Source organism: Leguminivora glycinivorella, chromosome 13 (genome assembly GCF_023078275.1).
Source record: "Leguminivora glycinivorella isolate SPB_JAAS2020 chromosome 13, LegGlyc_1.1, whole genome shotgun sequence".
In the NCBI taxonomy this organism is placed as follows: Eukaryota; Metazoa; Arthropoda; class Insecta; order Lepidoptera; family Tortricidae; genus Leguminivora; species Leguminivora glycinivorella.
In genome coordinates, this window is record NC_062983.1 from 3,466,043 (window position 1) to 3,493,254 (window position 27,212).

The 27,212-nt window shown below is 38.7% G+C and overlaps 2 protein-coding genes across 2 annotated transcripts in view; both read right to left on the bottom strand.

Annotated features, from left to right (window-relative positions):
- LOC125232674 (neural cell adhesion molecule 2-like) overlaps nucleotides 1–3,725 on the bottom strand; it is a 347,116-nt gene extending 343,391 nt beyond the window's left edge. Inside the window, exon 1 of the mRNA XM_048138427.1 lies at nucleotides 3,615–3,725. The gene's annotated coding sequence lies outside the window, so the exon portion shown is untranslated. The remainder of the gene's footprint in view (nucleotides 1–3,614) is intronic.
- Nucleotides 3,726–16,867: 13,142 nt separating this feature from the next.
- LOC125232821 (structural maintenance of chromosomes protein 2) overlaps nucleotides 16,868–27,212 on the bottom strand; it is a 39,789-nt gene continuing 29,444 nt past the window's right edge. The window contains exons 18-22 of the mRNA XM_048138609.1: nucleotides 24,719–24,913; nucleotides 23,845–24,045; nucleotides 21,960–22,175; nucleotides 21,335–21,544; nucleotides 16,868–17,113 (exon numbers count right to left, since the gene is read on the bottom strand). Coding sequence (XP_047994566.1) covers nucleotides 17,003–17,113; nucleotides 21,335–21,544; nucleotides 21,960–22,175; nucleotides 23,845–24,045; nucleotides 24,719–24,913 — 933 coding nt within the window. The 3' untranslated portion in view covers nucleotides 16,868–17,002. The remainder of the gene's footprint in view (nucleotides 17,114–21,334; nucleotides 21,545–21,959; nucleotides 22,176–23,844; nucleotides 24,046–24,718; nucleotides 24,914–27,212) is intronic.

Below are 27,212 nucleotides of genomic sequence, written 5' to 3' on the forward strand. Positions count from 1 at the left end.
GTGACTGCGGTTGGCGGCCGTCCGGTCTTCGCCTCATCTTCAAAGCTCTCCCGTCCTCTTTTAAATTCAGCAAACCAATTGAAAACAGTTGCACGTGAACACGCAGACTCTCCAAAAGTCGAGACTAAAAGTTCAAAACACTCTTGAGGTGTTAAACCTTTTTTAAAGTCATAATATATCATAACACGAAAATCACGTCGAGTAAGCTCCATTGTTGCGGAAAATTCCCGCCAAAAATAATTAGAAAAAAAATAATTAAAAAAGGAATCCTAAGAATTTCCAAGTGTTCCATTTATAAATTTATAAGCAGATAACCTACCTTTACATTGGTGTATAACTGGCCAGTATCAATCAAATGACCATGGAGTATCTAACTTCTTTTGGCATGACCCTCGTATCTATAACGCCGTTTCTTGCGTGGGCGACGGTCGCGCGACCGTCGCCGTCGCGTCTCATACTTCCATATCGATAAGGTTTGATTTCGTATGCGTCGCATCGCCGTCGCGCGACAATCGCGCGACCGTCGCCCACGCAAGCCACGGCGTAAGTCTTAGTTATTAATTTTCTGGGTGCCCTGAAAACCAGTGCCGCGTCTATTAGACACTGTGTACGCTGAGTGGCATCCTATTTGGTGTACTAGGTATTAATTACTTGTTATATTTACGAGTATTATGTTTCTCTATGCCAAATAATAGGAGGGAAGAACCAACGGGCGAAATTTGGAAAATCAACGCAAAAGCGGTTTTTTGTTTGAATTTGGAATTGTTTATTCAATATTGTAAAGTGCCAGTGCCGTACTTTGGCCATTTTGTATTATGTTGACGTACTTTGACGACCGGTCTGGCTCAGTCGGTAGTGACCCTGCCTGCTGAGCCGCGGTCCTGGGTTCGAATCCCGGTAAGGGCATTTATTTGTGTGATGAGCACAGATATTTGCTCCTGAGTCATGGATGTTTTCTATGTATATAAGTATGTATTTATCTATTTAAGTATGTATATCGTCGTACAAGCTTTGCTTATTTTGGGGCTAAGTTGATCTGTGTAAGGTGTCCCCAATATTTATATTCAATATTTTATGTTAGACACTACACTGAGAGAAATAGTTATTTGTTTTACAAGAGGGCAGAGTAAATGTTTAACCGCACGTGCCAATACTGATACCCGAGTAAGCGAAAGATTCCAATATTGAACCGCGAGCGTAGCGAGTGGAATCTTGAGCGTTGCGAGGGTTTCAAGGCACGAAGGTTAAACAAACTTTGCCACCGAGTGAAACACAAAATTTTTTACCACACCAACACGGTCAAAATACTAATTATAAAACATCAAATTAAATCAAATCCTTCAATTTATTCAATATTTATGATTCAAAATCATCATTTATAGGTAAATTCTACCAGCCAGCTTAAGACATCAAGTTAAAAATTGTATGAAATTACTTTGAACTCTTGTGGATAAAATGCAATTTTGCTATCTGTTTTCGAATAGCAAAGTAAGCCTTTAACAGTTGGTGTGGTGATAAATATTTTCTATTCTATTCTATAGTCAGTCAGTATCTTCTTTCATATCATTTAGATTTCAATTAATAATTTTTCTCTTCAAATAAATATTAATTATAATAATAATACAAAGTTTGAGCGCTAATGTCATACATTGTAATATGCCTACTTGAAAAATAAATATTTCATTTTCATTTCATTTTCATTTTCATTTCATAGTTCATAAATTCTCTTGATGGACGGAGGTATCTAAATTCAATTAACGAAATTAAGCTTTCATAGAATTCGCGACAAATTCTCAATACAAAATTTTAATTAGTTGGTCCAATATGATGAATCCAATATGAATAAGTCCTTCAAATTACTTAATTAACGTCGTTGTAAAAAGAAAACGATTTTCCACATTATAATATATATTACTAGCTTTTTCCCGCGGCTTCGCTTTCGTTAGAAATAGACAAAAAGTAGCCTACTTATGTCACTCTCCATCCCTTCAACTATCTCCATTTAAAAAATCACGACAATTCATCGCTCCATTTTGCCGTGAAAGGCGGACAAACAAACAGACACACACTTTCCCATTTATGATATTAGTAATGTAAAATACCCTATAATGGACGGTGATGCAAATCCTTAAAAATAAGTACTTATCTAAAATTAGTTTCTAAAAACTGACGGCAATGTACCAGAAACTAAAGTCATAGAGCTGTTTAATTTTGAAGTTTCATTTAATTCGGTTATTTCTGAAGGATTTGGCGGCAAGATAAAAGTTATCAGTTTACTGAAAAAGATATCAAGACGAATTCTTAGTAATGTTGCTAAGAGAGTTGAGTTCATGTATAAAATAATAAAAAAATAATAGGTACTCGGTGTAAACTTGAATGAGTTTTATTTACTGCATTAACCATGTTCTCATGGTTAATGCAGTAAGGTATAAAACATACTAGTTTGTTGCTCCAAAGATGTAAAGAAATAGTGTTATTTTGCGAGTGTCCATTACTGGAACCGGAAAACTGCGTACCTCCCATGATGGACAAGGAACAATTTACGAAACCAAAATTTACAAGAAACAATCCTATACGTTAAAATAACCCAAACTAATTTTATTTGGGGTATATAAAATTGACACATTGAGTATCAGTTAGGTTTAAAAGTAAAATTTTAAACTTATTTCACTGTCCATAATGGGGGATCCATTACTGGAGAACTGCCGTCCATTATTGGAGAAAAAACACCTAGTTTTAATTTGTTAACTATGAAGAAACCAATAGGAGTATCTATTCTGCAATACGCTTGAAATGTAAAAGAAGGATAAGACATTCAAGTTTTCAACACGCTTAGCGGTAGAATTTTTACACGTATCAGTGAAATTTCAAAAATAGGCAAAATTTTATCTTAAACTGTCCATGATTGGGTCCGTTACCTTATGGATATTATTTTAAAGTTACACAAAATGGTCTTATCGAGTGGCCTATTTACCACACTGACATTGACAATTCTGTGCCTATTTCTGGGTTGATTTGATACATTATTAGGCCTGATTTAGACGGCGTGCGAACTCGCATGCGATTTTAGTTACATTGCGGGCTGTTGAGGTTATATACAGTTTTGCACAGCCATCAAACACCGAAATGTAATAAAACTCGTATGCGAGTTCTCGTACCGTCTAAATGGGCCCTTACTCATCATCCTCCTTGCGTTATCCCGGCATTTGCCACGGCTCATGGGAGCCTGTGGTCCGCTTTGACAACTAATCCCAAGATTTGGCGTAGGCACTAGTTTTTACGAAAGCGACTGCCATCTGACCTGACCCGAAGGGTAAACTAGACGTATTGGAATTAGTCCGGTTTCCTCACGATGTTTTCCTTCACCGAAAAGCGACTGGCAAATATCAAATGACATTTCGCATATAAATTCCTAAAAAGTTATTGGTGCGAGCCGGGTTTGAACCCGCGACCTCCGGAACGAAAGTCGCACGTACTTACCGATAGGCTACCAGCGCTTCAGCATCAATTTTTTCTTGTTGAACAGGCAATGAACGGCGAAGTGTCACTGTGGTGAAACAGGGCACAGTTTCCGGTTTTTGACATTTTAGATTAGTAGCACAAACATTGCTTACCTGGCTTGTCAAGGTCACTGATAAACTCCTCGGTTTCCACATATCCTAGCACTCTTGACACAAATGTAACAAAAAAGAAGAGTGGTAAACACCACCTTCTCGTCAAAAACACTTTTATATGACACATTTAATCCACTATATGACATTCCCAGAAAACACAAATTTAATAATATTTCCTTTTTTTATTTTAGTATAAAAAACGCATAACAAATGGAATTTATTTATCGTTCACCGAAACCAAAAAACCGCAACGATCAATCACTTTCTGTCAAGTTAACACTTTGATTTATTTGAAAATTTTAACTGAATTTACTGTTAATTTAATTTTAAAAAAATATCTCAATATTTTTGCACTAATTTATGAACTTATAATTGCATATTTATCGATAATATTTTTTTCACAGTCACAAGCACATCGTACCGGCACGCATAACGAATATTTTTGATTCGACGCGTCGCAAACCGTGCGTACTCGGCCAGGCCTTGCGGCGCACTGATGGAAGTGATGGAAAACCAATAGGAGGGAAGAACCAACGTTCGAAATTTGGAAAATCAACGCATCAGTGGTTTTTTGTTTGAATTTGGAATTGTTTATTCAATATTGTAAAGTGCCAGTGCCGTACTTTGGCCATTTTGTATTATGTTGGACACTACACTGAGAGAAATAGTTATTTGTTTTACAAGGGGGCAGAGTTGTTGTTTAACAAGCAAGCAAAATATTCCAATATTGAACCGCGAGCGTAGCGAGTGGTTCAAAAAGTGGAATCTTAAGCGTTGCGAGGGTTTCAAGGTTAAACAAACTTTGCCACCGAGTGAAACCCAAAATTTTTCACCGCACCAACACGAACAAAATACTAACTATAAAAGATCAAATTAAATCAAATCTATTAATTTGTTCAATATCTATGATTCAAAATCATCATTCATTGGTAAATTCTACCACCCAGCTTAAGACATCAAGTTAAAATTCGTATGAAATTATTTTGCACTCTTGTGGATAAAATGCAATTTTGCTATCTGTTTTCGAATAGCAAAGTAAGAGTTGGTGTGGTGAAAAATTAATTATGATTTTTTCTCTGATGCACGTTTAGGAAAACCCGCGTTTAGCACTGAATATTCATTTTTCGCTTGCTCGGGTATCAAATATTACGTGCGGTTAAACAACTACTTTGCCCCCTTGTAAAACAAATAACTATAGTGAGTTCGTTTTCAAAAATCTTGTCAGATAAGAATCATGATAATAAGATGTTCTAATTGAAACATGAATTAAATATAACTATTAGATAACGGAAAGTGTCAGAAGTTCACGAACTAAAACTATTAATTTTACATCATTTTAGCGAAGAGCACCCTTTAGACACTAAGACAATTGTTTATTGTTTATATCCTGAAATCGCATTTGTATGCATAAACACTCAGTATATTTTTGCCACCTAAAACGTACCTACTGCGTGTATATTATGTACATATTATGTTAAATATATTATGTCATTTACTTTTTTGATCCCTCCTAAAGTATTTATTTATTTTTGTTTAATTATAAATTTTAATCCACTCAAAATAAACAGATAACTAAACACTAATAACAATAAAAACTTAGAACTATCAAAATAAACTATTCCCTGTCGTTCCCGGTGCAAGTGCCCATGACGCTCGCAGCGTTTCCGCGTTGAATTACAATGGACAGCTTTTAGCTCCTAAAGTGTTAGTGTTAGTGTTTAATGTATATGTAGTTATAGCATATAAATATGTTGCCACGCCCTAATAGGGTCCATGAGCACGTATACCTACTTTGTAACGTCTTATAACACCTCCAAGGATGCAATAAATAGATATGAATATGAATAAATATCGGCAGCATAACATTCTGAAAAGTTTCGTTTCGCAATAATTTAAATCATGAAATATGTTTCATTTTCGACTCGTCGCGCGGTGTAACATATGTGGTTAATCCACATATGTTACAATTTGAACAATAACTTTCGTTGAAATATAAAATAATTTCATTATCCATTTATATGAGAGCTTTCTATATAACGTGATATCAAATATTCAGTTATAAATAGATAAAATATGATATATTATTAAATATATTATAATATAAAACTAGGGAAACGGATTTTTCACCACACCAACTGGTAAAGGCTCTCTTTGCTATTCGAAAATAGCAAAATTGCATTTTATCCACAAGAGTGCAAAGTCATTTCACACAAATTTTAACTTGATGTCTTAAGCTGACTGATAGATTTTACCTATAAATGATGATTTTGAATCATAAATATTGAATAGATGGATAGATTTGATTTAGTTTGACGTTTTATAGTCAGTATTTTGTTACTGCATGTTGGTGTGGTGAAAAATGTTGTGTTCCACTCGGTGGCAAACATTGTTTAACCTTCGTGCCCTGAAACCCTCGCAACGCTCAAGACCCCACTTTTTGAACCACTCGCTACGCTCGTAGGCCAATTTTCGAATCTTTCGCTTGCTCAGGTATCAATATTGGCACGTGCGGTTAAACAACTACTTTGCCCCCTTGTCAAACAAATAACTAATATCGCATGCGATCGCATGTAATGAATTTACAATACCTTTATCCCGACCCTACCACATATACCCCCTGAGGCCCTGACCCTATAGATATAACGTTAGTATTTTAAATAATTCTGAGTCAAAAAATGTCAATAGAAAATTGTCATATACTTGAAATTTTATTCCTTTGCCATCGTGACCAGATGGTCGAGCAGTTTAGGCATCCGTCCGGTAAAAGGACACTGGTTCGAACCTAGCTCCTGTACCTGTCCAAAATAATGTCTATGTGACATACCCATTTTTCTGCATAATGTTTTCTTCCATATTTTTTTTATTTAATCTTCATTTTGGCTAATTTTTTTAAATATATATGTGTTCAATTAATTAAAGGCCGAGGCAGTGCATTCCAATTAATACAATATATATCATTGATATTTTGTCCATAATTAACTTAATTTTGGATTATTGGTAATTACTATTCAGAACAATAAAGTGAACAACGTTATATTACTCGTATCGTAGGTATAGTATTAAACGATATGATAAAAAAAAACCCCCGACCGCGACGTAGCGAACCGATTTTCATGAAGCATAGCTAAGAACACTCTCGACTAACTCAGCTTTCAGACAAAAAAAAATCTAAATCGGTTCGGGAGCTACGATGCCACAAACAGGCACACACAGACAGACAGACACGTCAAACTCATAGCACCCCGTCGTTTTTGCGTCGGGGGTTAAAAAAATATATATTCAATTTCCGTTCCGAAAGCAACTAAATCTTCTACATTGTTTAGACTTTGTGTTCTCTAGACACAACAGTAAGAAACAGAAAAGCAATTTGTATAAGCAATATCCTTGAGTAAATAATATTTTGAAACTTAATTTTCCACCCGTGTTACGTATAACGTTCCAAGACAATACCAAAACCTGGACTTACCAATGAACGGTGAACATTAAACGAATCATTTGTAGGCACGAATTCTCTTACAACCATTGACGATTTTCGACGGTGTGTTTGGCACGTTTTAGGGAACCAAGCAGCGATGGATGTTGAACATTTTGTGAAAGTTGTTTAAGATTATAGCGACTCTGTTTAAGAAGAAGCTTGCATACATATATCAGCGAAAGGGCTGAAATATTATGAAACCGCTGATGTTAGCCTGATGAAAATATCTTGTTGCTAGTAAATTGGATTTGCGATGTGTTTTCTTGAGTGGCGTTGTGTTGTATTGGTAATATTGATCATCGTTTAAGCCATTTTTTTCATCGTCTATTGTATTGTAATATTTCCGGTACAGGAAAAATAAGTCCTTTGAACGCGTGTAGCCTAAAGTAAGTATTTAAGACTCTAATATAATTTCATTTTATTCATGGCTCGTCTACTACGTAGTACTACCAGATTTGAAAATGAACATGTTTGGATAAAAATTTAGATGAAAATGACAGATAGTAATCATAAATACATTTAGATGTTTTGTTTTAGTTTTTTCCGGACCTTTGGGAGGCGTGCTCGGAGCCGAAGCCAACGCGTAGAGTCCCTTTTTAAATTTTAATGAAATGTAAGTACTGATAGCTAGCGGGGTTGTGGACTGTTATTATTGACGTGAAATGATGAAAACATGTAATAAATGCACTAATTTTAATTATTGGTAAACAAACACAAGCTTAGTTTCGTGACAGAAGGCAGACTGACCACCGATTGATTCTATTTCATAACATGAGGACAGTTTTTGAAAGTGACATAATTTTAAACTATGAAGGAGGTCGCGCACCAGCCAGTCGCCAACAAGTACGTTTTCAGTGTTTTCACATTATCCGATCCGATATCGAATGTAGGACCTCGGATATTGAATCGGATAACATCAACAGAGTTAGTCAACCTGTGTAAGGGTGCATTTCCACCAGAGATGTGCTGCGCTACGCTCGTGGAATAACGAACATGATTGGTGGATACGCATCCACATATTAGCTCATCTCGAGTGGAAAGGCACCCTAATAATATCCTATAATATTTACTACTGTAGAATCAGTCTGTGCAAACCGAAATGTCTTCTATAATTTAGATATCCACAAAGTTACCCCAGAATGGTTAGTAACATACCCATTTGGTATAGACGGCCAAATTTATATTTCCTACGAGTCGCATCAAGTTTGAATTTATTGACACTGTTCCTGAATGGGTTCCGATTCTGTAAATATAAAATTTAAATGAGTCCGTTCCTGTTTTGAAGTGACATATACCGTAACCACACGTAATAAAAACCGGCCAAGAGCGTGTCGGGCCACGCTCAGTGTAGTAGGGTTCCGTAGTTTTCCGTATTTTTCTCAAAAACTACTGAACCTATCAAGTTCAAAACAATTTTCCTAGAAAGTTTTTATAAAGTTCTACTTTTGTGATTTTTTTCATATTTTTTAAACATATGGTTCAAAAGTTAGAGGGGGGGGGACGCACTTTTTATTCCTTTAGGAGCGATTATTTCCGAAAATATTAATATTATCAAAAAACGATCTTAGTAAACCCTTATTCATTTTTAAATACCTATCCAACAATATATCACACGTTGGGGTTGGAATGAAAAAAAATATCAGCCCCCACTTTACATGTAGGGGGGGTACCCTAATAAAACATTTTTTTCCATTTTTTATTTTTGCACTTTGTTGGCGTGATTGATATACATATTGGTACCAAATTTCAGCTTTCTAGTGCTTACGGTTACTGAGATTATCCGCGGACGGACGGACGGACGGACAGACAGACATGGCGAAACTATAAGGGTTCCTAGTTAACTACGGAACCCTAATAAAAGAGTACATGATCATTGATCATGGTGATGCAGCGACGGTTCCCCTCTGCAGCCCTAACCACCGGCAGCTTGGGCCCTGCCCCGCTGCTGGCGGTTTTTATATTGTTTTGTAAGTGTTTTTATATTACACTAGCTTTTGCCTATGCCACTCTCCATCCCTTCAACTACCTCCACTTAAAAAATCACGTCAATTCGTCGCTCCGTTTTGCCGTGAAAGACGGACAAACAAACAGACACATACACTTTCCCATTTATAATATTAAAAATAGTATGGATTTTTATATTCATATTGTAAAATACCTAGCCTAAAAATGAAAATAAATAAAGACTACTATCGTACAGTATGGCCACTCCCAGTTTGGTTACCTTACTGTTACCGCCTATCAAGAACACGATTAATCGATCTGTCCTATCTCACTCACACAAACATGGTATGCCTTCGCCTTACCTACAGGAGCTTTAATTAGACTGTGTGCGTAGGGACGAGTTTCTTTCGTATATTTGGTCGCAAGTGTCCGAGGTGTGTCAGTAACTTTAAGTTTATGGAAACTGATTGTTGATGGATGATAACTACCAAGTTTAACTCCTTTTTCACACGTTTTTATTAGGTCAATCTGTATGTAACTATCAGTGGCGTGGCGTGAAAAATTTCGTGTGAAAAGCCGGAGGGGTTTTTGGGAACTGTTTTGTATAGACTTCTAAAGAAACTGGACAATTTTAGGGAACCCGTGGGGAATCGAGTTGTATCGACGCTACGCCACTGGTAACCATGTAATGGTATCTAAGGCAACTAATTTAACCATCTTCTAAGGATCGAAGCGTAATGATAATTGGTAACTTTATATAATCCTGATGATAATACAATAATATGGTACTGTCGAACTGATCTGATGATGGAGCCGGAAGATATGAACTGGAACTTCATGAGGTAACTGCGACGGTTTCAAGGCACGAAGGTTAACAAACTTTGCCGCCGAGTGAAACACAATCACGGACAAAATACTGACTATAAAAAAATATCAAACTAAATCAAATCCATCAATCTATTCAATAGGTATTTATGATTCAAAATCATCATTTTATAGGTAAATTCTACCAGCCAGCTTAATACATCAAGTTAAAATTTGTATGAAATTACTTTGCACTCTTGTGGACATAGCTTGTGGATAAAATGCAATTTCGCTATCTGTTTTCGAATAGCAAAGTAATCCTTTACCAGTTGGTGTGGTGAAACGACCTTTATTATATTGTGCTAATTATTATGCTCTGAGATCAAAACCTACACAATTTTCTGTATTGGAATAGGGTTTAAGGTCTAACCAATAAATAAAACGATTTAATATTTATAAAGGGCTGTGTTGGACCACGGTGATAGGATACGGGAAATCAATTGAATAGGCAGGGATATGTGGACATAGTTGTCAGATTTCCCAAAATATCGGCCATCTTGTAACTGTGGGGTGTGAGTGATAAAGAGGGATAGATATAGTTTGGTGCGAAAAGAGATGAGTTGTCATGGATCATATTCTATTTCACGACATTTCTTTCTTTTCTCCCGTACAGGGTTCATAGCTGATGGAAGCTCTGGTAGCCTATTGGTAAGAGCGTGCGACTTTCGATACGGAAGTCGCGGGTTCGAACCCCGGCTCGTACCAATGAGTTTTTCGGAACATATGTGTGAAATGTCGTTTGATATTTGCCAGTCGCTTTTCGGTGAAGGAAAACATCGTGAGGAAACCGGATTAATTCCAATGAGGCCTAGTTACCCTTCGGGTTGGAAGGTCAGGTAGCAGTCGCTTTCGTAAAACTAGTGCCTACGCCAAAACTTGGGATTAGTTAATATTGTCTTCGGTTACCGCGATAGTTACTCATGAAATAAAACTATGGAAACGGATTAAATCGCGTATAATGAATTTAAAATACATCCCGACGTTTCGAACTCTCTCTTATGGTTCGTTAATATTTCTTGTAAGTGGGTAGCTTTTGCACATTTAAATTTTTCCTCAGTCACCCGTTGACCACGAACGCTGTAAAGAGTTCGAAACGTCGGGATGTATTTTAAATTCATTATACGCGATTTAATCCGTTTCCATAGTTTTATTTGAGCCGTGGCAAATACCAGGATAACGCAAGGAGGATGATGAGGGTTCATAGCTGATTATTCACGCAGCTTTTATTTACTTTCATTTGTCCCGTTGTCTCTGTACTTTCTGTGCCTACCTTACTTTGAATTGGCAACTTAAGAATTAAGACGATACGGTATGGGTCAATTCTCCATACAAACGCTCTCGACTATTTCCTCCCTGGTTTTTTTAAGATAGAGAAATTATTTTTTCAACACAGATTTTTATTATTTTTATCTGTGTCGGACCGTTTTGATTTTTTTGATATTCTGCTTTGTAAAGACTCTAGAGCGAATCAAAAATTTCCAAAAACGGCCTTTTTCATTGTGGCGCAAAAACAGGTGTGATACTCAAGATTGGTAACAATTAACCAAAAAAGCTAAACGGTCCGACATAGATTATTTCATTGTTATTCAGATTCTTAAATTTCGTTCCGATTGATTAAGTTTTGAAGGAGGAAAGAGTCGAGAGCGGAACCGATTTTAAAGATTTATTTGAAATATCTTTTGACTGAGTTGTTCTTAATGGACAATTTTTTTTTGATAAATCTAATTAATAACACTTGTATATTTAACTAAAATTTCCAAGTCGAAAGGGGGGCTCCTTTCCATTTTAGCATTTTCGCTACCGTATCCTCTTAAAGTTCAGATTTCCTAGGATAGCTGTGTTTTATATAGGTACTTCATGGTACTAGCAAGGTACTAGTAATGAAGTATAGAGAGGCCGCCATAATATGAACCGCTACTATGTTATCTTATACTCGAATTTAAGACCAATAATTCTCGTGAAATCCATACTAATATTATAAATGGGAAAGTGTGTGTCTGTTTGTTTGTCCGTCTTTCATGGCAAAACGGAGTCACGTATTGACGTGATTTTTTTAAGTGGAGATAGTTGAAGGGATGGAGAGTGACATAGGCTACTTTTTGTCTCTTCCTAACCCCCCATTTTCTTAAACGGGGGGGGGGGGGTGGAAGTTTGTATGAAGCATTCCGCAATTTTCGAAGCGAAGCCTTAAATTCGAATAAGCGAAGCCTTAAATTCGAAAATTGCGGAAAAACGACGGGGTGTTATAAGTTTGACGTGTCTATCTGTCTGTTTGTCTGTCTGTCTCTGTGTGTGTGTGTGTGTGTGTCTGTGGCATCGTAGCTCCTGAACGGATGAACCGATTTAGATTTAGTTTTTGTTGTTTGAAAGCTGAGTTAGTCGGAAGTGTTCTTAGCCATGTTTTATGAAAATCGGTCCACTACGTCCATCGGGGGTTTTTTTCAAAATTTTAATTTTGTGGCTAGGTTAGTCTTTACAGGATGTAGGTAGGCCTGAATATTAGCTATAAATAACACTGGCCATAAACTGTGACGCCTCAATATTCCGGACAACACTACCTATAAACCATTTTATGCGACGCGACCTGCGTATGAATTGGCGGAAAACTGGATTTGAAAAATTGTCTGCTTTGATTGGAACACATGTCTGCGTGGTTTATTGTCTATTTGAACTATAATAAGATACAGCGGGGCAAATCTCGACTGGGGGGCAAATGTAACTGGTCCATTTTTTCCATGTAATGTTTGCATTATTAAATAGAGTGTCAACCGGTTATATACGGTAGGCGTGTTCAGTGGATACATGTAGAACTCAACATCACATAGTGTAATAATGGAAAAAATGGATTAGTTACAATTGCCTCCCAGTACAGATTGGTCCCGCTGTACCTTATTAAGGATATACGTAAGTAATAATCGCTATTTATTAATATTTTATTATGCGGAGAGGCGTAGAGGTGATGGAGACTTGGAGAAACTGATCATAATTTATTTATTTAGTCGTATGGCATCAATTCAAAAATAGGCAATTATTTCTACATTTTAAATGTCAATATTCAGGGACCTTAGCCAGTCAGCTGCATCGGGTGTGAGATGCAACAAGTCTTCTGGCAGCCCTCGATATTGACGAAGGGGGCAGCGCTGGATTATGTGTTCCATGGTCTGGTCTTCCTCGCTGATCATAATCGGAAGTGTAAGCAAAAGGCTGGATCGGCTTCCTAAGCATACGCTCTTATGTAGTAGCGCGAAAGAGCTACATACATACATACAATCACGCCTGTATCCCATGAAGGGGTAGGCAGAGCACATGAAACTACTCAAGTTTCAGTGCCACTCTTGGCAAATAAGGGGATGAAAGAAAACGAAACTGTGACATTGCAGTGACAGGTTGCCAGCCTCTCGCCTACGCCACAATTTAACCCATATCCCACAGTCGCCTTCTACGACACCCACGGGATGAAAGGGGGTGGTGAAATTCTTAACCCGTCACCACACGGGACCGAAAGAGCTACCACAAGATAAAATGTAGGTAACTTTTTGAGGTATAGTTAGGACAAGGAATACACATAGGTATGTTACAGTACTATTTAGACGTAGCTCGGCAGTTAATATTTTTCACAAACTTACTTCGTCACAAACTGGTAAACGCCGTTCCACAGCGCCACCTCGGGGAAATAAAACTTGTCCGTTTTGACGCGAACTTCATTCGACTTGGCTCGAGCGCATGATTCCTGTCTCAAGGGGGCGTGGAGCAATTCAGAAGTTCTACAAGTGAATGTTTCACAATATAGGTACCTACCTACCTAATCTGCATAGGTTGTAATAGTTGTTTTCCCCTCACTAGCTCGGAAACACGGGTTTTTTGTCCTTTAATACCAGCGGGTAAAGTAATTTTACCTTGAATAAAGTCAAATTAACTGCTTTAAAATTGATAAAAGTAGGTGAATCTAGTAATAAAGATAATTTACCACCTGTGGAACTACTGGAAGCAGTGACAAACGCATTTTTTGCGTTGCAGTTTCCTCGTGAGGGGAAAAGTTTTGTGTTACACTCGGGTGCAAATGCATTTTACTTCTCGTGTGTTAAAAAACTCGCAAGTTCAGGATTCTATTCTCGAACCACTCGTTTCGCTCGTGGTTCAACTATAGAATCCTTTCACTTGCTCGTTTTTCAATTCCACACCGTTAAAATACAACTTTGCACCCTTGTGTAACAAATAACTATTAATAATTGCATGTATTTTCTTGTAACTGTATGTATAAGGCAATACATTTTTCTTATTCTTAAATCTTAAATACTATAATTTACGTACACACTTACATATCGGGGTCAAACTTGTGGTCAGACTAAAGTATCTAGGTAAAGCAAGTCGTGTCGCTTAAACTTGGGTAAGTAAATCCATTCTGCTTTAAATACATAGTTAATAGTATAAGGTAATATTAGTAACCCGAAGCCAAAGTGCAGTCGTTTTAAACTCGCCGCCTGTATGAAGTTGGACCCTCTCTTGATAACCGATAAGGTGACCACCCGTTTGGAAACAACGGGACATTCTCGGCAAATTCGTAAATTGCAACACGTACATTTCAAACAAATCTATGTAATAATGGAACGACATTTAACCAGGTAATCATTGGCCTCGGTCTATAATAGAATTAATAGACTATACAAGCAGGGCGACAGCGTTTTTTATGGCTATGTAAGCAAATAGGTACGGGAGCGACAAACACGACCACATCTCGGGCAGGTGAAGTGTGCACTCGGCGAACACATATCGCGCTGGTGACGCTTGGCGCGCTTACTTGGGAGAACCAAGCATTGTCGTGAATTTTGCGTCCGTTGAACACCGCCGTTAAACGTAAACCGTTAATTTCGCCGTTAAACGTAAGTTTGGCGAAAAAACTAGAAGCTGTATAACTGTAATCTTTGTTTTCAATAAATTAAAAATAAAACAGTTTGCGCCATTTGTCCCTGTCTTCGGCAAGCTCTTCCCATGTGTGGGCCGGGATTTTGAAGGCGTGCATGTCACGTTTGGTCCAATCAAAGACCTATATAACTTCGTAAAGACCGATAAAGTCTAAGAAAAAAACGTACCTACCCCAAAACCACACAGAAAAAGGTACGGTGAGCTAGATGGCGATACACCTTTGGGGTACGCTCGGCTAGATGGCGCTAATATTAATATTTGACATTTTAAAACATATCAAGCTAAGAATATGGGCCAAATTGTCAAAACTGAGGTTCAAAAGTTTTAAGCTTGTGTCGAAAGATGGCAGTCTATGCACTGTGATTACACATTTTACTTTGACAGTCATTCTCTATAATACTCGATCCTCTTTGGTCCAATCTTTATATAGTAACATTCTTCTTTTGATATCAGCTATGGCACCAAGCATGACACGCCGTGGCAAACGACTAGGTTGCATTCAATGCACATTGCTCAGCCAGCGCGCAAGCATCTCAGCTTTAGCAGCGCAAAGAGGCTGAGCAATCTCAAGCACCCTCTCGTTCGTGACCTTGTATTTCCAATGTGCCTATGCCCAAAATGTTCCGGATACAGCGCATGTGGAATGCGTTGAGTCGGCGCTCGAGCTTGGCGTACGATGTCCGTCTCAGCCCCATACACGAGTATGCTCACTGCTCAGGATGCAGGTTTGATAGACTATTTGTCTTGGTTTTCCTTGTTAGGTGTTTATTTTGCCATACTCTTGTACGAACGTCGATTTCTACATCCGGAGAAAGGTTATTAGCTACTGTGGACCCGAGGTAACAAAACATGTCGACTGACTCCAGCGGAGCGCCATCCAACATTATCATCGGTGTTTCCGCGCACCCTTGAGCCAGCACAACAGTTTTCCGGGGATTGATGGACATAGAGAACGGGGCACAGGCACGAGAAAACTTATCCGTAATATTCCGTAAGTCATCTCGCTTTCGATTAGATTTTAGCAAGGGAACGTTGTACAGTTCACCGTCAGCATTTGTATGCAGATATTGCAGATGGATACTCTGTTAAGTAGTTGTCGCCGAAAGCAATTTTGAGCAGCAACGAGAAGGATATACCAAACAGGGTTAGGTGCAAGGACACAGCCTTGCCGAATACCTCGACGCACAGAGAACGGGTCAGACACCTCGCCGTCAAACACCACTGCTCCCTGCATACCCTCGTGAAAAGATTATATAAGTCTCAAGAGATTTGGTGGGCATCCGGTGTACAGAACGTACGACGTACCTGCAGGGTTAGCACAGGATTGCCGCGGTAGTATGTCGCCGCGAGATAGACTATCCGTCCTTATGTCATTGATACAGTTAGAAGAAGACATGTGATCTATCTCGCGGCGACATACTCTCGCTGCAATCATGTGCTAGGCCTACTGATGCGGCGATGGCTGCTTTCCATCAGGCGGCCCGTCTGCTCGTTTGCTGCCTATTTTATTAAAAAAATCCGTAAATGATATCCCGAAGAAACGTCTCGTGTGGTCACAACAGCGCACACCTGAGTCCGGCCCGTCTTGACCGTGCAATAACTCAGACTTGAGGATAACCTAGACGGGAGTTTCGGTTAGTTTAGCCGGATAACTGTATCTCATAACTTGGGAACAATAACGTGGGTACCGTGAAACCTTCTAATTTTGGTCTTTAACCCTTTACTGCATACGAAGCCATATATATTTAACTCTATTGTTAGCTATTGAAGTTAAAATAAAACGTGATTTTTAATGCATGTGGTAAGAGTCGAATCGAATAAGAGTTACATTTTTTTTTATATACCACGTCGGTGGCAAACAGGTATACGGTAGGTATATTAAATGTGATTAAAAAACTATAATTTAAAAGTATTTTTTCATTTTATTTCATAACATAAAATTACTTAACATACAACCATTTTATTGGATAATCTGTTACACATGTGTATTTTCATTCAGTTATTCGTTCCAGCCGGCGTATCATGCTGCCAATTTTGTCACTTATCCACGTGGATAAATCATCCGTCACGCTTTAGCAAGTATGTCAGTGTGAGAGTGACGGATGTCTTATCCACGTGGATAAGTGATAAAATTGCTCTTGTTGATTGACATGTAAAATTGATAAAGTGTAAAGCAGTGTGTTCATCGCCGGTTGACGGTGCGTTGTACGGCGGACATGCCGTCCACGAATCGCGTCCGGAAGAGGACGTTGGCGTTGTTGAACATGCCGTCTTTCAGGGACACGATGATAAACTGAAACAAAATATTCAGAGGTTAGCTTGTGTGATCCATGCAACAAAAAACATAATCATAAAGTGTTTGACCGCCCCCTGATAGTTCACCGAGGGACTCTTTCTAAGAGTTATTTGTGTCACACTTAGAGAAGTGTGTCTATGTTGTGATGTATATGTGTTGGTGTGTGTGTGTGTGTGTGTGTGTGTTTGGTTTCTAGCTAATAAACGTCTGAAGCACTCTTTAAGCAGACTTAGACTGTATTTGGGTGTTTTTGTATAAGAGCGATGCGTCATACTAAAATGTCATTCTTTGTGTCATGTCGAGTAGAAGACTGTTCGCAATTTGTGACCAGTTTCTTTTTTAAATATTTATCGTACACAAAGAAAGAAAAACTTATAGTACAAAAGGCGGACTTAATGCCAAACAGCATTCTCTACCAGTCAGTTCACAGTATGTAACAAGTATCTTCTATATCTAACATAAAAAGGGTGTTTTTTCTGTTCCATGATTTATGAGCCAAATTTCTCGTTGAACCGTCTAGGTTTGTGCCAAAAATGTGTAGTTTTGTGTAACTTTTGGTTACAGAAAAGACACATTACCAAACTATATCTCTGTACGATCCTATTCTAGTCTCACCTGCGAGTGCCTAAAGTGCTCCTTGAGCATGTGTCCGATGTTCTGCGTGTGCGACAATTAGAAGTGTGTCTGTGTGTGTGTGTTTGGATTCTCGCTGATAAACGTCTAAAGAACTCTTTAAAGCAGACTTAGACCGTATTTGGGTGTTTTTGTATAAGAGCGATGTGTCATACTAAAATATCATGTCGAGTAGAAGACTGTTGAAAATTTGTGATCAGTTTTTTTTAAATCTTTATTATACTATCAGCTGCAAAAGTGTATGTAGAAATGATTAATGAATTCATTGATGCACTTTTGCAGCTGATAGTACATAAAAAAAAAGAAAAACTTACAGTACAAAAAGGCGGACTTAATGCCAAACAGCATTCTCTACCAGTCAGTTTTCACAGTATGTAACAAGTTTCTTACCTCCAATCCAACAGAAAAAAACGTGTTTTTAACCGACTTCAAAAAAGGAGGAGGTTCTCAATTCGACTGAATTTTTTTTTTTTTTTTTTTGTATGTATGTTACTCGATATCTCCGAGAATCGTGGACCGATTTTCAAAATTTTTTTTTTGATCGAACCGGTATAACCCCGAGATGGTCCCATTGGCACCAAGTCAGGGTCTGATGATGGGATCCTGGAGAAATCGAGGGAACTCTTCAAATGTTATAGGCACATGTAATGTTTTTAGTCTATTTTTCAAAGGTACACCAGTATTTACGTCTGATGGTAATAATTTTATGTGACTGAGCTGATGATGGAAGGTCAACTCCTCAATGGTTAGGAGTTTAAGGATAATTCTTTCACTACTGTACATGTATTCGGACTGATACATATAATATCACTAGGAACCACTAAAAATCAACTGAGCTGATGATGGAAGGTCAACTCCTCAATGGTTAGGAGTTAAAGGATAATTCTTTCACTACTGTACATGTATTCGGACTGATACATATAATATCACTAGGAACCACTAAAAATCAACAAATAAATAAACTTTTTAACAAAAAATAAAACCGCCTTCAAAAATAAGCGCGTTACAAAACACGGAGAAACTAAAAAGCCAAAAATAATAAACCTTTCAATTCAGATTTCTTATCGTATTGCAATAAGCTAAACATCCAAATTATAAACAAATCAATTATTTTTGGAGTCGGTACCAGCCTGTGTATGGTTGGGTGGGGCAGGCAAACAGGCAATAGCAAGGCGACGAACAGGTCTGGTACCGACTACAAAAATAATTGATTTGTTTATAATTTGGATGTTTAGCTTATTGCAATACGATAAGAAATCTGAATTGAAAGGTTTATTATTTTTGGCTTTTTAGTTTCTCCGTGTTTTGTAACGCGCTTATTTTTGAAGGCGGTTTTATTTTTTGTTAAAAAGTTTATTTTTTCTGTTCCATGATTCATGAGCCAAATTTCTCCTTGAACTGTCTTTGTTTGCGCCAAAAATGTGTATATTAGTGTCACTTTTGGTCATAGAAAAGGCATAATAAACTAAATCTATTACAGTCTCACCTGCGAATGCCTAAAGTGCTCCTTGAGCACGTGTCCGATGTTCTGCGTGTGCGACAAGTCGAGCGCCGCGTCCACCTCGTCCAGGATGTAGAGCGGGGCGGGTTTGAACAGCAACATGGCGAGCACGAGCGACAGCGCCACTAGCGACCTCTGCCCGCCTGATAGCGAGCCCGAGGGACTCTTTACAGGTGGCACACTTAGAAGAGTGTCTCTGTGTTTTGTGTTAGTGTGTGTGTTTGGATTCTCGCTAATAAACGTCTGAAGCACTCTTTAAGCAGACAAACCGCATTTGGGTGAGTTTGTATAAGAAGAGCGATGCGTCATACTAAAATGTCATTCTTTATGTGTCATGTCGAGAAGAAGATTGTTCGAAATTTGTGATAAGTTTTTTTAAATCTTTATTATACTATCAGCTGCAAAATTGTATGTAGAAATTATTAACAAATTCATTGATAAAATCGCCAAGCACTTTTGCAGCTGATAGAACGTAAAAAAAGAAATACTTACAGTACAAAAGGCGGACTTAATGCCAAACAGCATTCTTTATCAGTCAGTTTTCACAGTATGTAACAAGTTTCTTACCTCCAATCCAACAGAAAAACAGAAAAAAACGTTGTGATTCATGAGCCAAATTTCTCGTTGAACAGTCTTGGTTTGCGCCAAAAATGTGTACATTAGTGTCACTTTTGGTCATAGAAAACTAAATGTATTCCAGCCTCACCTGCGAGTGCCTAAAGTGCTCCTTGAGCATGTGTCCGATGTTCTGCGTGTGCGACAAGTCGAGCGCCGCGTCCACCTCGTCCAGGATGTAGAGCGGGGCGGGTTTGAACAGCAACATGGCGAGCACGAGCGACAGCGCCACCAGCGACCTCTGCCCGCCTGACAGCGAGGCCGAGGGACTCTTTACAAGTGGGATTTGTGGCACACTTAGAAGTGTGTCTCTGTGTTTTGTGTTAGTGTGTGTGTATGTTAGACGTCTCGTCTATCAAATGTCTAAAGCACTCTTTAAGCAGACTTAGACCGTAATTGAGTGTCTTTGTATAAGAAGAGCGATGTGTCAAACTAAAATGTCATGTCGAGTAGATTGTTCGTAATTTGTGACCAGTTTCCTTTTTAAATATTTATCGTACACAGAGAAAGAAAAACTTACAGTACAAAACGCGGACTTAATATCCAACAGCATTCTCTACCAGTCAGTTTTCACAGTATGTAACAAGTTTCTTACCTCCAATCCAACAGAAAAAAACGTGTTTTTTCTGTTCCATGATTCATGAGCCAAATTTCTCCTTGAACTGTCTTGGTTTGCGCCAAAAATGCGTACATTTGTTTCACTTTTGGTCATAGAAAAGACATAATAAACTAAATGCATTCCAGTCTCACCTGCGAGTGCCTAAAGTGCTCCTTGAGCATGTGTCCGATGTTCTGCGTGTGCGACAAGTCGAGCGCCGCGTCCACCTCGTCCAGGATGTAGAGCGGGGCGGGTTTGAACAGCAACATGGCGAGCACGAGCGACAGCGCCACCAGCGACCTCTGCCCGCCCAATAGCGAGCGCGAGGGACTCTTTACAGGTGGGATTTGTGGCACACTTAAAAGTGTGTCTCTGTGTTTTGTGTTAGTGTGTGTGTGTGTGTATGTAAGACGTCTCGTCTATCAAAATGTCTAAAGCACTCTTTAAGCAGACTTAAACCCTAATTGAGTGTCTTTGTATAAGAAGAGCGATGTGTCAAACTAAAATGTCATGTCGAGTAGAAGACTGTTCGCAATTTGTGACCAGTTTCTTTTTTAAATATTTATCGTACACAGAGAAAGAAAAACTTACAGTACAAAACGCGGACTTAATATCCAACAGCATTCTCTACCAGTCAGTTTTCACAGTATGTAACAAGTTTCTTACCTCCAATCCAACAGAAAAAAACGTGTTTTTTCTGTTCCATGATTCATGAGCCAAATTTAGACATAGACATAGACATAGACATAGAATGGCTTTATTTAATATCACAAATTTCTCCTTGAACTGTCTTGGTTTGCGCCAAAAATGTGTACATTAGTGTCACTTTTGGTCATAGAAAAGACATAAACTAAATGTATTCCAGCCTCACCTGCGAGTGCCTAAAGTGCTCCTTGAGCATGTGTCCGATGTTCTGCGTGTGCGACAAGTCGAGCGCCGCGTCCACCTCGTCCAGGATGTAGAGCGGGGCGGGTTTGAACAGCAACATGGCGAGCACGAGCGACAGCGCCACCAGCGACCTCTGCCCGCCTGACAGCTCGCCGAGGGAGTCCTTCCACGTGTTGTTGAAGCCGACTTTAACCTAGAAAAAGCAGTTCAGGTTAAAATGCGAATATAAAATGGCAACCGTCTGCATAGATGTCCCTATCACTGGCTTTAACTAAAATGCGACCGCCTACGAACGCGCTTACACTCCACCACACATAGATGGCGCCACAAAAAATGCCTTGTTGCCACCGATTATTTGTAGATTGGCATTAAGTGTCAATTCCGAGCCGTAAATCTATGTCAAAAGTGACACTTAACGCCATCTACAAGTATAATCGAAAGCAACGTTGAGAAAAAAGGTAAAAATAATGTTAATTAATCGACCTGTATGTGACTTTAAATAAGGGTAGGAATCTACCTACCTACCTACTACTCTTCGCAACCCGCTTAGATATTGCCAGTATATTATGTCCACTTTCTTATTTTCAACATACTGTATGGTCACTTACCTCTAATCCATCCAGCACAGTTAACCCCTCAGGCGGCCGTAATTTCGCCTGAGCTCCCGGTAGCAAGGTGCTGAATATGGAGCCAAAGTCTCTGTTCACTTGTTCGCAAGCTGTGACGAGCGTGCGTTTCTTCTTTTCGTCCAGTTCAGCCATAACTTGGACGAGTTTCGCGCGATCTGCTTCTACTATGGCTTTCTTGCGGAGGACGTCTTGGTACTGCGAAAAAAAAAGAATATTGTTAATATACTAGGTTCTTTTATGTCATTCTTAGATACATAAACTCACGCCTTTAATCTGGGGGCAGGTATAGTACATGAAACTGTTCACGTTTCACTGCCAGTCCTATCAAATTAAAAGGGAAAAATAATTTCTGATGTTGCAGCAACAAGTTACTACTTACCAGCAGCGGCTGGTCCATATAAGCCGATTCCCACCGGCTTGCCTAAAATTGATTACTAGTGAAGTACCTAATGTTACGTGACGATAAATTGCGTGTGCACTGTGCAATATGGAATTAATTTAAAAAAATATTTCATTGTTATACCAGGGGCGGCGCACTCCGCAATTCTATCGCCGCGCTACAAGTACATGCCAGCGGCCGCGAGTTCGCGGCTCATTCACTGGTGACGACCTTCGCGCGGCGCAATAGAATTCAATGTTGGCTGCTCGCGTGCGGTCCGTTTGTTAATGTAGGTAAGAATTTAGAATGGCGGCATTTTGTGAACATCAAAGGAGTGAGCCTTCTGTACTTGTACTATTATATATTCTGTGGTTATACTTACTATCCAATGAGTGAATTGTGCGAAATGTAAAATGTAATTTAATGTTTTACCTACAATTAAGTATGGTTACACAATGTACTACTATAAGATGTTGACATGTAACATTATTAATAAATTATTGTATTTTATTGTATTGTTAAGGTAGGTTTTTTTTTGCTCAGTGTTGCCTAGCAGAAATTTTCACCAGCCGCCAGCCCGCCACTGCTACTTACCACAGTCATATCGTCACTACTTTGAAAAAATCTCGCATCTCACACTGCTCCTCAAAATTAAAACGCAGTAAGTCTATATGCATTGCATACATACTTATTACATTTTTCTTTTCATTGACAGAAGAAGATACAAGATTTTTCAAAGTAGTGACGATATGTAACTCCGTAAAAACAGATAAAGTCTATGAAACAAACGTACCTCAAGACCATAAAGAAAAAGGTACTGTGGCCAAGATGGCGTTACACCTTTGGAGAACGCTCGGCTTTTTCAAGAAAAGTTTTAAGCCTGTGTCACGAGATGGTAGTCTATGCACTGTGATTGCACATTTTACTTTGACAGTGACTCTCTATAATACTCGATCCTCTTACACAATCGACTTCAACCACAGAATATATAATACATAGCACAAGTACAGAAGGCTCACTCCTTAGACGTCTACAAAATGCCGCCATTCTAAATTCTTACCTACTTAACAAACGGACCGCACCCCAGCAGCCGACATTGAGTTTTAAATGCGCGGCTCTAAGGTCTTTACCAGTGAGTGGGCCGCGAATTCGCGGCCGCCGGCATATACTTGTAGCTCGGCGAAAGAATTGCTTGAGCTTTGTGTCTTAAAAGCACCGAAGTAATGCTTCGCCTTTATTTACACTGACTGAACTAACCTGTTCCTCCTCTTTGCCAAGCAACGTATGAGCTCTAGCATTAAGTCCCCTCGCGAGTTTGTCCTTCCTCTCCTTGAGTTGGTTGAGCCGGGCGCCGGCCGCGTGGGCTTGTCGCGCCTGGAAGTCTAAGTCACCACCGAAGTGTAACTTCGCATTCACTTAGAAGCGAGCGAAGCGGTGCTTCTTAATTACTTATGTTACATAACTTGACTATAATATTATACTGACCTGTTCTTCCTCCTTTCCAAGCAACGTATGAGCTCTAGCATTAAGTCCCCTCGCGAGTTTATCCTTCCTCTCCTTGAGTTGGTTAAGCCGGGCGCCGGCCGCGTGAGCTTGTCGCGCCTGGAAGTCGTACAAGCCGCCCGCGGCCCCGAAGTATTGCTTCTCGGCGGGAATCCATGTGTGCTCTTTCTCGAGGGCGGTGATCTGAGAAATGAAAGGTGTAACCAGTTAAAATGGTAGTACTCTATATTGGTCTCTCACTGACAATACTCAGCTTTTGCCATTACAAATTATGGCTATACAGATATCACCCATGAGGGCATTTTCAGAATTTTGCGCTCCCCCAATTAGCGAAAGTTAACAAAAATTAACTCGCCGTCAGTTTTATGACGACAATTAAGCAAAAAATCTGTCTAAAAAATTACTTTTTTCACATTCTGAATGAAGATTATCGCTTAAAGTTTATGTAATTAACATAAAATAGTACATTACGATACAAGTGCGTAAAAAAGGAAGTTCGAAACGAGTGGGAGTGTTTTAAATCGACACGAGTTACGAATTTCCTTTTCGCACGTGTATCGTACGACGTTTTTCCGTACAGGTGAGCCTCCCAAGTTTCGACCTGGCATATAATAAACCATTTCTCGCACTAGTGCGTAAAAAAACCCCACCTGTACTGAAAACCATATTTTTATTAACATTTCATATTTAATTACCGTCACAAAACTGACAGTGAGTTAATTTTTGTTAACGGGGTTCGAACCCGCGACCTCCGGAACGAAAGTCGCACGTACTTACCGCTAGGCTACCAGCGCTTTTGCGCAGTTTTGTTTCATGATATAACCTCAAAATGTGCAAATATGAAAGTCCATCTCACCTTTTTACCACACTCAGTAGATTCAGTCTCAAGTTCTTTAATCTTGAACTCCAACTCTTTAATCTTCAGGTTGATATCGTTGTTCTTGGCGTCCAGTTTTTCTCTTTGCTGCGACAGGCGAGAGATCTCTGTGCTGCGCGAGGCGATTTCGGCTTTCATCGCTTTTATGCGGCCTTGGATCTCTTTTACTGCGTTCTGTGAAGAATAATAGTAGAAAAGTGATTAGAAGTTAATATTGTCTTCGGTTAGTACATCTGATAATGGAACAAGCACGACGAAGGCTGTGAGGCATTTGTGTTGTATGGTGTTGGACATTTGCTGTTTCTTCTTTGTCAATTTTGTGTAGATTAATTGGTTAAGAGGGCTTTCGTGTTAAAAATAGTGAAATCGCAACCGAGCGCTTGATCATACCGTGTGTAGTATCAAATTAAAGGGCTTTGCGAGTAGTTTATAAATATATATCACATTATAGGAGTTTTTCTACTTGGTCTAACAAAATATGAGAAAATGTCCAAAAGTGGTAATAATTGTACCGGTGAAGGCTCGTTTTCAAAAAATTGGCAAAAATCAATAATAGCAATTTATAATCACTAAGGTATAACAGCAATTTAAGTAAACGTTACAGATTAATTTAGTACAAAACTTACTTCGATGTGATGTAGATTTTCAAAGAAATTGTCACTTAATTTTAGGTAATTTCTGAAAAAAATTGAATTCGCCTTAGGCTAGTTTACTCTTTTTCAAAAACTTAAAATAAAAATCTAGTCTGAAATGATTGTGGTACAGGATATACGAATTATAAATTTACCCGTTTTAATATTCAAAATTGTCCAAATTTTACAAATAAGATCGACTGATTCAGCTCTATACGTGCGTTTTTCTAAACGTGCATTAGAGAAAAATTTATAATTAATTTAGTGAGTTAGTTTTCAAAAATCCAGTCTTATAAAAATCAAGATAATAAGATGCTCTAACTGGAACTTGAATTAAATAAATCTATTGGATAACGGAAAGTGTAGTATTTCACCGACTAAAACTATCAATTTTACATTCTTTTGACGTTTTTTTTTGAAAGCAGCCTTAATATTTTTTTAACATAGTAATGGTAAATTTTTTGAATATTGTATAACTAGCTTTATTAATAGTGTGTGATCCTGCCTTAGAAATCTATATTGTTTGTGGTCATGGTTCGTTAATATTTCTTGTATGTGGGTAGCTTTTGCACATTGTAATTTTTCCTCAGTCACGCGTTGACCACGAACGCAGTAAAGAGTTCGAAACGTCGGGATGTATTTTAAATTCATTATACGAGATTTAATCCGTTTCAATAGTTTTATTTCATGATTAGAAGTTGTCAAATTTAGGGTCCCCCCACATCTAGCGTCTCGCTAGCGTAGCGTCGGGCCAACTGTATGAAAAAAGACAGGCTTTGCCATACAGTTGGCTCGACCCTACGCTCGCGAGACGCTAGACGTGGGAGGGACCCTTAGACAATAGACTTTTAATAGGGACTGAGTTCACACTTTTTTTGCCATATTATTATTAAACGGGCCAGAAAGGCGTCCGTGCCAGACTAGCAAAAACGGTCCACATGAAAGGTTGTTAAAGATAGAGCACCTACCACAGATTAATATTATTATCTGTGTAGGACCGTTTTTTTATATTCTTATTTTTAAAGACGCTAGAGCCCATCAAAAATTTCCAAAAACGGCATTCTTGATTATGGCGCAAAAAAAAAGGTGCGGTATCCAAAATTGGTAACAATTAGCCAAAAAAACTAAACAGTCCGACACAGAAAATTTCATTGTTATTCAGAGTCTCAAATTTCGTTACGATTGATTAAGTTTCGAAGGAGGAAACAGTCGAGAACGGAATCTCGATTTTAAAGATTTTTTCGCAGTATCTTTTCCCCCTTTCAATTTGGGAATTTTAGTTAAATATACTGAAGAGCCAGAGAACGAAGTAGCTGCACCTATAACGTCTGCTGCTGCAAAATCATCTGGCGCCTGGGTAGGCCCCGAAAGAAATAATGTTGAGGCAGTCTTACCTTGCGAAAATATATCGCCAGCCGTTCAATTGGAGTCACCAATCGAAGAGATGCTCCAGATACTTAGTGTCATTAAAAACTTAAAACATGAATTCCTGACATGCTCGTCAATGCTTGACAAAGTTGTACTTGTAATTACGCATCTAGGTCAGTACGTCTAAGGACCATAAGATTCGTTTATTATCATGGAACTCCGACGGGGTGCGTAACAAGATACATGAACTTCTCGACCTTGCGGTAAGTGACCATCCTATCGACATTATTGGCTTGTGTGAGACCAGACTTACGGACAAAGTTACTATGCCCACAGCCGGTTTTTCTTGCTATCGTCAGGATAAACATCACACAGGGAGAGGACAGGGAGTTGCGCTCCTAATTAGAAATAACATTCCGCATAACTTGCTAAAAATTCCTCTTACTAAAAATATTGAAGCCGTTGGTGTGAGC